Consider the following 15,096-nt stretch of genomic DNA (forward strand, 5'->3'; position numbering starts at 1 on the left):
GAGCGTTTCCGAACCGGAAATGAACGAGAGCGGTCCGCGTACTATCAGAAGTCAGATGTCACTCAACGGAAGTTCAACCACTTTCTATAACCCGCTCCTGACTCACTAACTGTAATTACTTTTTTATCATTTAGTTGTATTAAAAACATAAAACATATAAGAAATCATTGATGACGTCATATGATACCAACAAAATCCTACAGGAATTCCTTCTAAATTTGTTTAAGCTTATTAAGTAGTCTAGTCATTTTATAAGGCTTAATGTTTGTTATAATATTACAAAATCTCTTCAAGTGCTCTGATTTCTGATGGTAAAGTAATAATAAACTGATATTATCAACTAAACTTAAAAACATATACCGTTACAAATCATATTTGTTTTTTTACGCACGAAAACGTATTACCAATACGAAAATGCGGCGGATGTCGAGCACTCTGTGCGGAAGTGGGCATATCTGCCCGGTGGCCGCTACCGGAACTCACTTCTGCGCTACCGGCTAAAATAAAAAAAAATACTTTTTTCCATTTTCCTTTTTACCAAAATGAACATTATATCGTGATAAAGAAGGAGTAATTACGAATATTATTTCGATAGTCATTGTTCGATGAAATTTTAAAAAAATATATTCACCAAAAATAAACCAATTTTTATTGATTTGCAATATTAAAACATTTTCATACATATTTATTTTAACATAAGTACCTATTTTATACAACTACAAAGTAATGTTTATCGTTTATTAATTAAACAATTAACTTTACACTTGCACAAATAACGTTTCAAGTTATTCTAACAATTTACCTCGGAATTTACACATTTTTTCAGCTAAACTAACATACTTATTGCTATCGCTAATTTATATGTCAATAACATATTCATTAATAGTCAACATAAAGTACATATATTGTCTTACAATTAAAAAAAAAACAAAAAAATAATATAGGTACATACATCTAATGTATTCCTTCCAACTATAAAAATTTGCGTCAGCTTCACACTTGACTTTTAAAATTATAAAATGTAAAATACACACAATAATATCTCTATCATTATTAACATTTATGTATCTTGTTATTGCATTGTATTTTTTGTAACGTATGATGATATTTGTACATCAGGATCACCCAACTCTTCAGCTTGACGCACCGTATCTGGTAATGCTTGGTTTGAAATATCCGGCACAGTGATTGTGAGTAGACCAGCGAATATGGAAACTAAACCGAAGATCAAAGGCGGAAAACCCGACCAATACTCCATCTGGAAATATATTGATTATTATAATTCATAATCACATTTACCATTCAACAGTTACAAAGTCCTGTCTTAACAAATCATCAAACTGTTCCCCGCTGGTATGTTTGTAGGCATGTGGCGCCCTCTTGTTCATAATAAAACTAATCTTACTAATAATATAAATGCGAATGTTTGGATGGATGGATCTCGCTGAACTTGTCTTAGATGTAGAACATAGTCTGGAAGACATAACAACTGCATATGCAACTGCGTATGTCTATGGGCAACGGTCACTTCGCTATATCAGCGATTTCAGGTGCCCGCTCGCTCGTTTGCCACCTTACGTTATAAAAAAGATCAGGCTACTAAATCAGTTTTTTTTTGTTCCAAGCGGACAGACTCGCGGGCTACAGCTAGTTTAATAATAAAGCGATAAAGTAGAATAAAAAATATTAAATAAATAAATCTAAACCCTATTTCTATTAATAACTATTCGAGCCGACTCTTTGCAAAATTCTAAAAATATAATATATTTTTAATTTTTATGCAAATATGTTTATACTTTGGTAACCGGTTGTAGGCTTAATTGCTGAATCTATTTATAAGTGTGTTATCAATCTATTTCTATACTGCCCTACTGGTATATAAAAAACATTATTAAGTTACCAGTAAAGGCGTCTGTGGAGCAATGATTGCTCCAATTCTTCCTAAAGAGGAACAAAGCGCGTGCATTGAATTTCTTGTCAAAGTCGGATACAGTTCCGATGTATACAAGTATGTTATTCCGAAATATAAGGAAGTCATCAACTTCCCGATCATGTAGAGTAGTATTGACAGCCATGACAGATCTAAAAATGCCAAAGATTATTAAATAGATAAGATAGTAAATGTAGGTCAGGTATAGTTAGCGAATTCATAAGACAAAACATATGTTCGCTCTCTTGCCAGTGTACTAACCCACTAAAATGTCGACGTTTGGTTCCCTCACTATTCATTCTGACACTGGACTTTGTAATCAAAGCACGTCATTCGCGTCAAAGGATTCTAATTAATAATGTCTAAAAGTAGAGATAGTAAATTTTGTTACTAAACTAAAAAAACAATCACAAATTAAACTTACTTTTCGGTACAAAAGGTTGTGATATACACAATACTGCAGCAGCAAAGAAACAACTCATCAAGGGATATTTCCTTCTAAATCTAATCATAATAAATGTCATCATAAACATTCCCAATGCTTCAACGATGCCCAACAATGCAAAATTAACATACTTGTTTCCGTACAACGTTACCGCATTTATTGACATGCCGTAGTTCACGAATGTTGATGTCGTCCACCAAACTAAACACACGAAAAATCTTTTACGTAGCAACTTCGATTGAAATGTTGTCTTAAGTACATTTAGATAAGCTGTCTTTACAAAGTCTTCACAAACAATGTTTTCCACAACATTCTTCTCTATCAGTACATTATTTCTTCTTACTGCTTTCTCTAAAATGGAGGTTGCTTTTGCCTTTCTCTTTTTTATAAGTAACCATCTAGGGCTTTCGTCTAAGAAAAATATGTATAATACGTAAAGAAGACAGGGTGCATAGAGGATACGTAAATATGTCTTCCAGAATGGAAACAGCCAGGCAACTAAGGCGGTCATGAATGTGCCAAATGGGTGACCCAGGATACACATCAACGTAAATATAATTCTCTGATTACCAGACACTATTTCCGTCACTGAAACAAAGTGGATTATGAATTATAAACCATTATTTGCCTTTTCTAACTAAATATTAGGTGTAAAATACACCAAGATTCTTACTTAAAATGTAGCAAGGCGAACAACAGTCACCAATAGCAGCTTCCAGGAATTCTAGTGCGCAGTAAAACCAATACCAGGGTGAAAAACTTTTCGCTACACCGAAAACACCGCCAAGTGTACCTGTCACCACGAGCACATTCTTTCGGCCGAACCTAAAAAATTTATGAACGAAATAAAAGAAAATCACAATTTAAATAAAGAATTTAAATTTCGAATCCAAAACCAAGCTGTCAAATAGAAATATAACAGATCATGAAGTAGTTATACCTGTCAGATAAAGGTCCCACAATCAATAAGCCCGCCATAATCCCCAAACTGTGCATAGATCCCACAAGAGTCCGCTTCCATTCCTGGTTAGCTAGATTGTACTGAAAACAGTGACAATATTAATTTGTTTCTACGCCAAATTCCACTCAAATTGCTTATCTTTAAATCATAAATGCTACCAAATTTAAAATTAAGATCATCATTATCATCAACCTACCTTTATCCCTACGCAGAATCGGCACAGGATGTCCATACATCTATATCAGTCGTCATATTTGAATCTACACCCTTCCTACGCACACCTTATTTCACACAATTCATCCATACTTTCTTTGGTCTTCCTCTACCTTTGTACCCGTCCACATTCAATCTCATTACTTTTATGTTTATTCGATCATCATCCCCCAAATACTATTTCCAAACCACGCTATCCTTTTGCTCTTAAAATTAAGTTTGAAATGTAATTAAACGTTTTACCTCGGCCACAAAACTATATGGATCGTCATATTCCCACTCCGCGCAAATATTTGATGTATTATCGATGTAATGTTTGCATCTGAAAAGATTATTATTATCACTAACACCACTTCCAGTTCAATGTAATTTGCCTTTAACTAAAGAAGATACTATGCTAAAGATGATACCACTTCCAGTTCAATGTAATTTGCCTTTAACTAAAGAAGATACTATGCTAAAGATGATACCACTTCCAGTTCAATGTAATTTGCCTTTAACTAAAGAAGATACTATGCTATATTAAAATACACTCAGAAAATGACGACAAGCTCCAAAACCTTTAACAATTTCTACTTTTTATTCAGAACACACCTATTGTCTTAAAAGATGTGAAATATTTAATAATTTTATATTTTGAAATCTCTAATAAGAATGCGACAATGATAAAATGTAATATTATTTCTTTCTCTCAATTAATCTTAATTTCAACAATATTATTTTATACATCACTAGTTGTTGCCTGCGACTCCGGCCGCGCGGGATTAAAAAATCGATAGTTGATTCTCAGACATAGAAATAGGAAGGTTTCGAAGGAGTATGGTAACTAACATTGTGACATTTAAATAAGATTTTCTAATTAAACAATATAAAATTACCTGTAAGCAACCTTCTCAGTGACGAAAATAAAATTAGTATTATGTATTGTATTGAAGGCGAACGATATAAACAATAAAAAAGCAACTTGCAAATGATAACGCTTGTATATTTTTAACTTCACCAATACACTTTCTAAACTATTTTCTTTGATATCACTAACAGCCTTCATTTTAAACACTAAATTTTAATTCTAAAACTGCACAAACTTGATAATAATATTTTACGAATTCAATAAAACATTACGTATTATAAAACATAGCCAATCGCACGTAAAAATCGTTTTTGCACGTTTTCAACGACTATATTGTTAGCGTTCAGCCTTGTCAATTCTTCGCAACGTATGTATATTTGAATGTGGTTTTATGAGATAAAAATAATACCTCACGTGGATGAACTACTGTGATAAAGAAACTATCATATTATAGATGTATTATCCTAATGTTGTTTGACGAGAATCTTTTTATTATAATTCAAGTTTTGTTTGATACCTCAAATTTTCCTTATGCAGTTCGTTAACATGTTAATAAGTATGTGTAAATAACAACAGAGTACTGTAATCCAAATATTGATAAATTTTGATAAGCAAAAATTCCAGTTTGACGTAATGAAATGTAATAGAAGCTCTTCCTTACTTTCGGCGACACATAATTCTATGTAAATTTTAAAGAGTAATCCCTTTAGAAGCGCTATTAAGTAAAGTATTCCAGCAATTTATTGGAAAGTCATAAAACTCGTCCCGGATTCGAGCGATCTGCATATTTTACACTTTCTGACAAGTTATTAAAATTATTTCTATGGAAGTTTCGAGTGCTGGGGTTATACTGAATCTGCTTTGCATTATACATAAGAACAATTAGTTTTACTCATTTTAGAGATTACAACTGAAATGTCGAGCGAAATTGATAAGTTATGTTTAATGTTACAAGCGATAAAATGTTTTTACGCCTTGATAATAGATGGCGGTGTTCTCTTCTGTCTACATATTGATAACGTTCTCTCCCTAAATAATATCCTAGCGATACCTCTGTGTCGGCTATACGTTAAAGATTCATCACGTTGGCTTCTATTACATTCCCAAATATTATAAGAATAAAAGACACAACTTTCACGTTTATCGCTGGACTAAGTAAACTAAATTTTAAAGACCTCAATTTCAGGATATAACTTAAAATTAGGAACGAAATCGACGTTGGTTTTTAACCGAAACGATTTTAGTTCATTTATTGCAGCGATATCTTTTTCATCATTTCTCAAAATGATTAATAATAAGCGAGAGTCAAATATTTATTTCTATTACGTTCAATTGAAATATTTTAAACATCTCAATACTCTGTTAAAATGTTTTCAAAATGCGTACATGAAACAATGATGTTTAGCCAAGTATTGCCGGCAGCGGCATGTCCGTGACAAAATTTCATACAGCAATGTGCGTGTAATGATAATACATGACTAAAACCTCGCTTAAATATATGAATAAACTTATTAGTTGTTATTACAAGGTTACATTTATGAAATGAACTCGTTTAAATAATTAGTTGCGGCCTAGACTTGAGTAATTATAATAACATAGTCGATGTCTATTTCTTCTATAAGCCACTATCGATTGAAATATAATAAATCCATAGTCAATGTTAAATAGCTAAAAAGGTATTAAAGGCTAAATTGTTTTACTTGGCAAAGAGGCTTCTTACATATTTTAAGCCAATGTATCACATCATCGTCTCACTGTCCCTATCCCACTTACGTAGGGCCAGCGCCTCATTTTCTTCTTCCATATCGATCTATCTTTCGTCATCTTAGTTGTCAGTACCTTCCTGATCATGTCATCGTTCACGCAGTCTATAAATCTCTTTCTAGGCCTACCTCTATCGGTACACCTATCCACCAAACGAAAGTTCTGTAAAACAACATTTACGTATATGGTGTACATATATTTGTGTCTGAAAACTCAATAGCATTTTTGTACTATGTCAATTAACGTCAATTATCATAAAATGAAGTATTTTCGTAGTCAAACCCCATTAGGAGCTATTATTAATTCTAACAACTTATTACATCATAAATAAATACCAAACAGCTGTAAAAGCCAGCTTACAATCAGCTACATATTAATTGTTAACGTTTATCAATTATTGTCTATTTCTCACACGAAAAAACGAGCACAGTAGCACGTTTAAAAGATAAAAAGTGTCTGATTAAGGTCGTTATGGATATGTTTACGACGGAAGCCTTATCCATAGTATTGCAATGAAACATTGTATCAAAGAAGCATGTATAAAGAATAATAAGAAACCAGCTGTTTTGCACGAACTCCAAAGTAAGTTGACACATGTATATCAAGATATTAATATAGACAAATATATTTTTGGTCCACCATTTATGAACAAAAGGATTTTTTGTAAAAGAAGACACATGTCGGCGGGAAGACTTTGATGGTGCCCATGAACACCATCACACACACACAGCAACACCAGACAAAGTTAATAATACAATAAATATCCAAATAAATTGTTTTTTTTTCCTAATCGACACAACGGGAAACACCCAATAAATTCAATGCATAATATCTGAAAACAATAAGAACGTATATTTGCGCAACTATAATTTCCAGGCGCTGATAAAATCTTTCCTTCTATTTTCACGTATAGAACAAACAAGTCTATTCTTTTAGAACAAATATATTAGTAAGACAACCAATCTATGCAGTAGCTCTTACAAGAATAGGATTAAACGGGAGACGACCTCACAGAGTACTAACGTGTTCCATCAAATCCGCAGCCTTTGTTTGTTTTCCAACTTTCCTTATGTATTTTAGCTTTCAAAGTAAATCTTTCTTAGATAAAATTGGTAACTGATTCAACAGTCAGATCATTGTAAGGTTTTACGTTAGCCATATGACGTCACATAAATTTCATTGTCTGATAACTTATTCAGAAAAAAATGTAATTTGCATTCGAAACTGATTATAAGACTCCAAGGTATAATGCATCATGCGGCAATGAAGCAAAAAAGGAAGTCAACAATGACGAGAATGACATACCAAAGGTCAAACGATACATTTACAGTTTCCATAATTGCTCATCGAAATTCTGTCACACTTTTTCATTGTATATTTTATTTATTCTGGTTCACTGAACTAGTTATTCTCAGTTTTGATTAGTCGTGTCTTTCGCGTGTTTATATCGTAAATAATAATATATAAATATTGTGATAATACTATAATATTAGGTAGGTTGTATGTAGTAATTGATATCTCATAAAGTAACGAGCGTCGGTGGCTCAGGGGTCAAGCACTTGACTAGCAATCTGTAGGTTCTGGGTTCGAATCCCGCCACGTACCAATGTGTTTTTCGATTTCCGATTTACATATCTACATTTATCCGACGTTCTTACGGTGAAGGAATGATATGTGTAAAGTCAACCAACCCGCAGAGGGCCAGCGTGGTTGACTATGGCCTAGTCACATGTGACTTTAGGTAGGCTCCGAGCCCTTAAGTGGGGACGTATCGTGAGTTAATGATGAAAGTAACGATGACATAATTTTAAACTTATGCTCATTATAAAGGTGACAGTTCACATTAAAAAATTAACTATTCTTAAATTGGTCCATTAACTTTTAAATAATGGGTCGCTAAAAATGGACGTCATTAAAAAAATCGATTCATTTTACAATAGTTTTTGAAGGTTAGGACAGTTCAGGTGAATGCAAGTCAAACATATTGTGACTGACACGAGCAATTATAGTTTCATTCATTCTGTTTTCGATGTTAAATATTTAACTCCCAGCTTAAATCTTCTTCAAAAAGTCGATAAAATCAAGGAGAGAATAGAAGTTGGCTTAAATTTAAGCATAAGCTGGATTATATTTATAGTTATTTATGTCTATAATATGATAAAATTAACATAAAGAAATGCATGATCTTTTCCCATTCTTATCATGTCATCTTATCGTGGTCATTTTTGTTGTCATGCCGAGATAAATGATCGAATGTTATCTAAAAGGGACTTTGTCATTTTTAGTACCTGAAGCAATGCATAGTGTTAAGAATGTATAAAAGGCGGCACATCACATTTCGTTTCATTGTTGATATCTGAATAAGCTAAATTACTAACAATGGATACAAAACATTACTAGGCCTTGCCGCGCCTAATACAAATCGACGCTAGTCCGATCTCTATACACAGCGGTATAATAGAAGCATAAAATTAAACATTCAAGAGATTATAAATCTAATATACAACAGAATAAGATTGATTTTAAGAAATATCTTTCGTTTCAAGCATCTGATGAAGTGATCGAGGTTTTTATTCGTGTTTCATTACACCTTACTTTTGCACGTACATTCAGTGTAGCGCACGTTGGTGAAGTTGCAAAAGGAAATAAAGAAACGAAATGAACAAGTAATCATTTATTAATAGATGTTAAATATTATTTGAAGTTTAATTAGATAGCAACTATGACAGCTGTTGTACCTACAGACGAGAAAAGAGTTGACTTAGAAGATGTATTGGATAAGTTTAGTATTTACAAAAGTTATCATCTGCAAATAGCCGGACTAATATTCCTTGGATTCGCAACGAATACAATGTTTTGTTCTAATTTTATATTTGTTGCAGAAGAAACCGGTTACACGTAAGTTGTTTTTATAATTTGTACAATCTCTTGAACTTAAGAGCCATTCAAGACATCGTTGTTTGTAAACAAGTGAAAAGATCTTCATTATTGTTATTTTCTGTATTTTAAGTTTAATTTTATGTTAATTTTTAATGTGGATTTCTTTACAATTTATAATGAAACTACCTGTCGCTCTCGACTTCGTCCGCGCGGAATTAAAAAAAAAACTTAAAAAGTAGCCTATGTGTTCTTCCAGATTATGATATACATCTGTGCCAAATTTCATCAAGAGCCGTTAAGGCCTTTTGGAGAGACCTTTAAACAAACGTCCATCCGTCCATCCATCTAAACATTCGCATGTATACGATTAGCAGATAACACTATGCCTTTACCAATTACTCTTTGTTTATTTTGTGGTTATGTTTTAAAATATTAATGTTTATTTTTTAAATTTCTATTAAAACATGATCGAAAAAACACCCATTTTATGAGGCGGAGTTTTTTATTAAATGCGTGTCCCTACTTTTTAATTTGTAATTGCTTTACGTCTTTAAATACTTTTGAATGAACTCATCTCTAGGTATTATTTAACTAACTATTGTATTTTAATTAGCAATAGTTATTCCTTAAATGTTTTAATCGACCTTTGTAATCAAGAGTTCAATAAAATAGGACACGCATCGAAGCATAAATCGTGTTTTTTAATGTCAAAATTCGAGCATTGACCAACATAAAAAACACAAAGAACGGGCAACAGATTTACGACATCAATTAAATAAAAACCCCATAATTTTAGTTTAAAAATTATTACAAGTCCAAAACAAGTTTGAAAACAAAAAAAAAATTAAAATGTTTGGAATTTTAAACAACGTAATATTTATTTATCTTACTATTTCTAAGCAATAAATTTGAATGTAGATTTATAAATATTAAATATATTGCAAAACACGTAATTTAAATTTACTCGAACAATTCGAAACTTTGTCTCATCCTTATACACACGTCATCGGACGACACGACAAACCGCCAGGTTCCATCCGCATCACCTGGATGGCAGGCATTCCACAACGGTGCGATTCTTGCGCAATTTCTTGCCTCGCACAGCCGCGTTGTGGAACGGTCTGTCCTCGGAGGTATTTCCAAACCAATACGACTTAGGGACCTTCAAGAAGCGAGCATACTATTTCCTTAAAGACCGGCAACGCGTCTGCAGTTTCTCTGGTGTTGCAGATGTCCATAGGTATCGTTGATCACCTCGGTGTTCCCACCACTCGTTTACCTCCTTCTCTTATAAAAAAAAACAGATTATTATCATCTTGCGTTCTCTTTTAAATAGTAAAATATATACATAATGTCAAGTTGTGATTACGAAAAAATTTACCAATAAGTAAGAAACGCTGCTCTTTTCTTATGAGTTTACGGTTCAAATCAATTGTTTAAGCATGAAATATACAGAATACAATGAATGTTTTGGATAATATTGGACTCGAACAATATTGTCGTGATCTCGCAAGTAGTTTTAATCGACAATAACTATAACATTGTACAAGAAATTTATATTGTTTAATATAGTTTATTAATTCTATTATTGTTGTATGTTGTTTGCAGATGTGTTAGAAATTCCACAGTAAACAACACTACAGATTGTGCAGAGTGGCTGTACGACAACCCACACTCATTTGTGGCTGAAGTAAGTAACGAACACTCTTACTTTAATGCTGTTTATCTGAAATACTAAGATACGAACAAAAAGGAAAATGATATCATTCTGACATTCAAAAAGATAAAATCTTTTAGTGAATTGCTTGAGACTAAAGTGTTAAATGTTACCAGTTCCAGCTCGCAAATCAAGAATGGAAACGAACGCTGGTGGGCACAGTTCACAGCTTTGGTTATATGGTTGGACTGCTCATCGTCGGACCTCTTTCCGACAGGTAAACAATAGGCAACAGTTCAACAGTCATTACTTGCTGTATGAACGCCACTCCCGATCGGTGCAATACCACGGCCGCACGTAGGACATGACATCAAGTGGAAATAATTTCTCTGATGACTATGCGTGCGAAAATCTTGTTATCGTCCTCTTCTCATCCTTTTCTTACAAGGAATTAAGAAGGAAATTTGACTTGATGGGGAGGTATAGGAAGAGGACATATCGTCTTTCAGTACGATCTCTTTCTGTCCAGACACAACATATAAGACTGACTTTCAACTATCTTTTTCAGGTTCGGAAGAAAGAATGCGTTCATAATGACAGGAGTTCTCGGCGGGGTATTTGGCGTGGCTCGTAGCTTCTCTCATTCCTACTGGTTGTACATTGCATTTGAGTTCCTAGAAGCTTTCATAGGCGATTGTTGTTCGCCTGCATATATTTTAAGTGAGTATTTAGAGTGAATAATAAATAATCAACTCCGCTGGCGTATAATTAAAAAATAATAACATTTTTGTTTGAATTTTTAAAAATGCGTTAATTAATTTACGATACTTCCTTTGCAGTTACAGAAGTGGTTTCAACGAAGCAGAGGCTAAAATTTATCTTAATGTGTACAATAGGTTACACGTTTGGAGGTTTCGCTACAAGTCTAGCGGCGTGGCTCGTACCTTACTGGAGACATTTACTGCAAGTGCTGTATACACCCGCATTACTTTTCTTCTTCTACAAATATCTTCTGGATGAAAGTCCGCGCTGGCTACTCATTAAAGGACACAGAGATAAAGCTGTTCAAGTACTAGAGAAAGCAGCAAAGAAAAATAATCAAAAACTTGATAAAAACTTTCTTGACAAGTTATCGTGTGAAAGTAACGAGAATTCTGACTTTTTTAAAATTGTTAAAAGCACTTTCCAATCGAAAGTATTATGTGGAAGATTTTTTGTGTGTTTAGTGTGGTGGACTACATCCACTTTTGTTAACTATGGTCTTACCATTAACTCTGTATCGCTGCAAGGTAACAAATATATCAACTTCGCCTTGTTATCTGTCGTAGACTTACCAGGATTGTTCATAATCACATCTATCTTGACGTACTGCAAACGAAAACTGCCGTTGATATGTTGTTTCTTCGCAGCTGCAGTATTATGTGTTTCTCAACCATTTGTACCATTAGGTATGTAATGTACCTTTATCAAACTCATTAATTAATGATTTCTAATCATCTTTAATTCATTTTTATCATCAAATAATTTAATCAATATTTCCCATTTTTTCAGATTTACCTTGGTTATCAATAATTTTCTTCATGGCCGGTAAATTAATGTCATCATTCTACTTCAACATAACGTATTTATACACGTCTGAACTATTTCCGACTTATACCAGAAATTCAATGCACGCGCTGTGTTCCTCATTGGGACGAATCGGATCCATCCTTTCTCCGCAGACCCCTTTGTTGGTACGTTATTCTTGTGACACAGTTCGTATTTTTTTAATTTAATTTTAAAATGTTGTTCTCCTTGCACTGCTTTAAAACTTCGATTTAAATGTTCACTCATACAAATTATTAACCTTCAACTTTTGCCAAGAGACTGGCAATGAATTCGTTACATATTTATTCACGAAAGGTCAACACTATTCCCTACAACTATCTTACTTCTTATTAATATTATAAATGCGAATGTTTATATGGATGGGTAAAGATATCTAGAAAACGGCTGAATGGATCTTGATGCATTTTAGCATACTCATAGACCTTATAGTTTGTAAGCACATAGGCTAATAATTATGTTTTTTTTTAATTCAGCGCGGACGGAGTCGAAGGCGACAGCTAGTAGATGTATGCTTTTCCATATGAATTTTCAGATGCAATACTGGTTCGGTCTACCGTCGCTGATCTTTGGCTTAGCGTCGCTCTTCGGTGGATTTGTGACCTTCCTTGTGCCGGATATCGCAGACGACTCGCTACCGGACACCATCAGCCAGGCTGAGGAACTCGGGAAGGCGAAACCAAAGAAATCGTTAAGTATAGACTGCGCAAATTCTAATGTTACCAAATAACAGTGTGATATTTTATATTGTATTTATTTGTTTAATATACGATAAGTAAAAAAGTAAAAAAATCCAATGCATTTATTTCTTTCTTAAGTGGTAAAAAGCTTACCTTTCTTCATAATGTTGTTCCTTACCTATTTTACCTTCAATGTACAGAGACATCAGTCATTATGCCCCTCATCGATCTCAATATGTCCCAAATGTGTCGATAAAAACCTAACACTAAAAAGGCTTAGTTAAAAATAATGAAAGTGTTTTTTCTGACCTGCAAAAACTCAAATCTAGCTTATCAATCTATTTTAGCTAAGTCAATGTTTTGATGACGGACAAAGACATCTGACCCGGTGGGCATAACACAAACTGAATTATGATAGCTCACTAGCACCCCCTGTCGATGAAAAAAAACTGTCGCAGGTCACTTGTACTGTAGGTGTCGTGTCATGTTGTATTTTTTTTATGTCATTTATGCGAAGGTAAGTTTTACTTATTATTTACTAATAACACCAACCGCGACAGCCTCCCTTATCTGTCAGATAATTTTGGTATTTATAATATAACAACACACTTTGATACGCAAAAGTGTAGCCTCTATTTCCGATATTCGCGCCACGTGTGGGTAATCAAGAAAGTTGGCCGGCGACGACTCCAGCAGACGTGACGTCATACCGGCAACATGGCGCGCAAGTCAAAAGAAACGATAATTCGACAAATGGCGACGACATCGAAACACATCGCCACTTGTTTATTGAGCTGACGACTTGTTTGCTCATTTATCTTTGTTTAGTAATCAAGATATTTTCAGTATAAATAAAACTAGGAATTACACGTAAGAAAAGAAACAGTTTATAAAACCAAAATTAAAACCACTTTTAACCAATGGTTTAAGATGTCTTAAAACAGCTTGCTTGCGGAAAAATCCTCACCTTAGTTGATAAAACTAATAAAAATTCATGACGTTATCGTTAAGGATATTTTTTTGAGGACAAAATTAAATATTCCAGCGGCGTCACCCCCTTAGCATCCCGGCCGGAGGATTACTTAAATCTGAAGATTATCGCTTCCGCATCATTTATTACAAGATCTCCATCTTATCTTCTTAGTAATGGCCATTTAAAGTTCATTCATTCGTAATGTTATTTAACACGTTCAGTCCATTCGCCTGGCGAGTTTACTTTCTTACAAAATATAGAGGCACTGAAGATGTAGCAGAGGAACTAATTTTAGAGAAAAGAAACTTAACGGCGGTTACTGTAGTACCCCGCAACACATCCTTTATTTGAATTTTAAAGCTAGACCGGTGCAAAATATAGGTTGATGTAATTGACTAACAATGCGTTTCCGAGAACAAAATATCTATAAAACATATCCTCATCCCTGTCATTATATTTAAACGGGGATTTTGGTCTCGGAAACCCGCGGTGAAATAACTAAGAAAGCAACATCGATTTTCAGCATACATAACACTAAAACATTTCCCAATAACCGTACCGCAGAAATGTTTCATTTCCGTTGAGACACAAAAAAAGTTCGTTCGGTAAGGTTAGACGAAGGCAAGCCCCAAGACGACAAATTTAGTAGGAATGTCTGACGGAGTAACATAAAAGTGAATGGTTGACGCCCGCCTTTGCTCTATTTCGTTATCGACACAAGAGGCCATATGAAACACGTGACACTGTTCAAGACTTACTAAGAAAAATTGATGCGGCAAGTAAATTAGCTTCAGCATAAATGCTTATATGGGTATGATTTCGCAATATTTTAACTATTGTACCTTAAGAAATAAGAACAGTACAGATATTTAGTTTAAAAAACGATATGGATGTGAAGAAAGATAATTTCAACGCTCGCGCCTTTTTATTCGATTACATAAAGAAGGAGGAGGTCATCATTTAATCTGTATTTTTTACGTTAGCCGTGCGACATTGGCCTTAAGCTTTGCATATTGTACAGCAGTCACAGCTGCGCCAGGATAGATAAAGCATGGTTCTCAATCAAGGTTGAATTTAAAAGGATTTATTTGACAAAATTAAGGTACATTTACCACATCCATTGCTCAATGTATTCCTA

At 33.8% G+C, this 15,096-nt stretch overlaps 2 protein-coding genes across 2 annotated transcripts; one reads left to right on the plus strand and one right to left on the minus strand.

Annotated features, from left to right (window-relative positions):
- Window positions 1–976: 976 nt before the first annotated feature.
- LOC106113394 (solute carrier family 22 member 3-like) lies at window positions 977–4,809 on the minus strand. The gene is made up of 7 exons (XM_013306122.1): window positions 4,428–4,809; window positions 3,793–3,871; window positions 3,316–3,416; window positions 3,049–3,200; window positions 2,355–2,963; window positions 1,901–2,082; window positions 977–1,258 (listed from the first exon to the last, which is right to left on the minus strand). The coding sequence occupies exons 1-7, from the start codon at window positions 4,595–4,597 to the stop codon at window positions 1,073–1,075; spliced, it is 1,479 nt and encodes a 492-aa protein (XP_013161576.1). The 5' UTR covers window positions 4,598–4,809; the 3' UTR covers window positions 977–1,072.
- Window positions 4,810–8,657: 3,848 nt separating this feature from the next.
- On the plus strand, window positions 8,658–13,063 carry LOC106113384 (solute carrier family 22 member 1-like). The gene is made up of 7 exons (XM_013306112.1): window positions 8,658–9,061; window positions 10,652–10,733; window positions 10,877–10,977; window positions 11,269–11,420; window positions 11,540–12,148; window positions 12,252–12,433; window positions 12,841–13,063. The coding sequence occupies exons 1-7, from the start codon at window positions 8,886–8,888 to the stop codon at window positions 13,033–13,035; spliced, it is 1,497 nt and encodes a 498-aa protein (XP_013161566.1). The 5' UTR covers window positions 8,658–8,885; the 3' UTR covers window positions 13,036–13,063.
- The last annotated feature ends 2,033 nt before the right edge of the window (window positions 13,064–15,096 follow it).

The sequence above is a fragment of the Papilio xuthus genome, unplaced genomic scaffold (assembly GCF_000836235.2).
Source record: "Papilio xuthus unplaced genomic scaffold, Pxut_1.1 DF828258.1, whole genome shotgun sequence".
Taxonomy (NCBI): domain Eukaryota; kingdom Metazoa; phylum Arthropoda; class Insecta; order Lepidoptera; family Papilionidae; genus Papilio; species Papilio xuthus.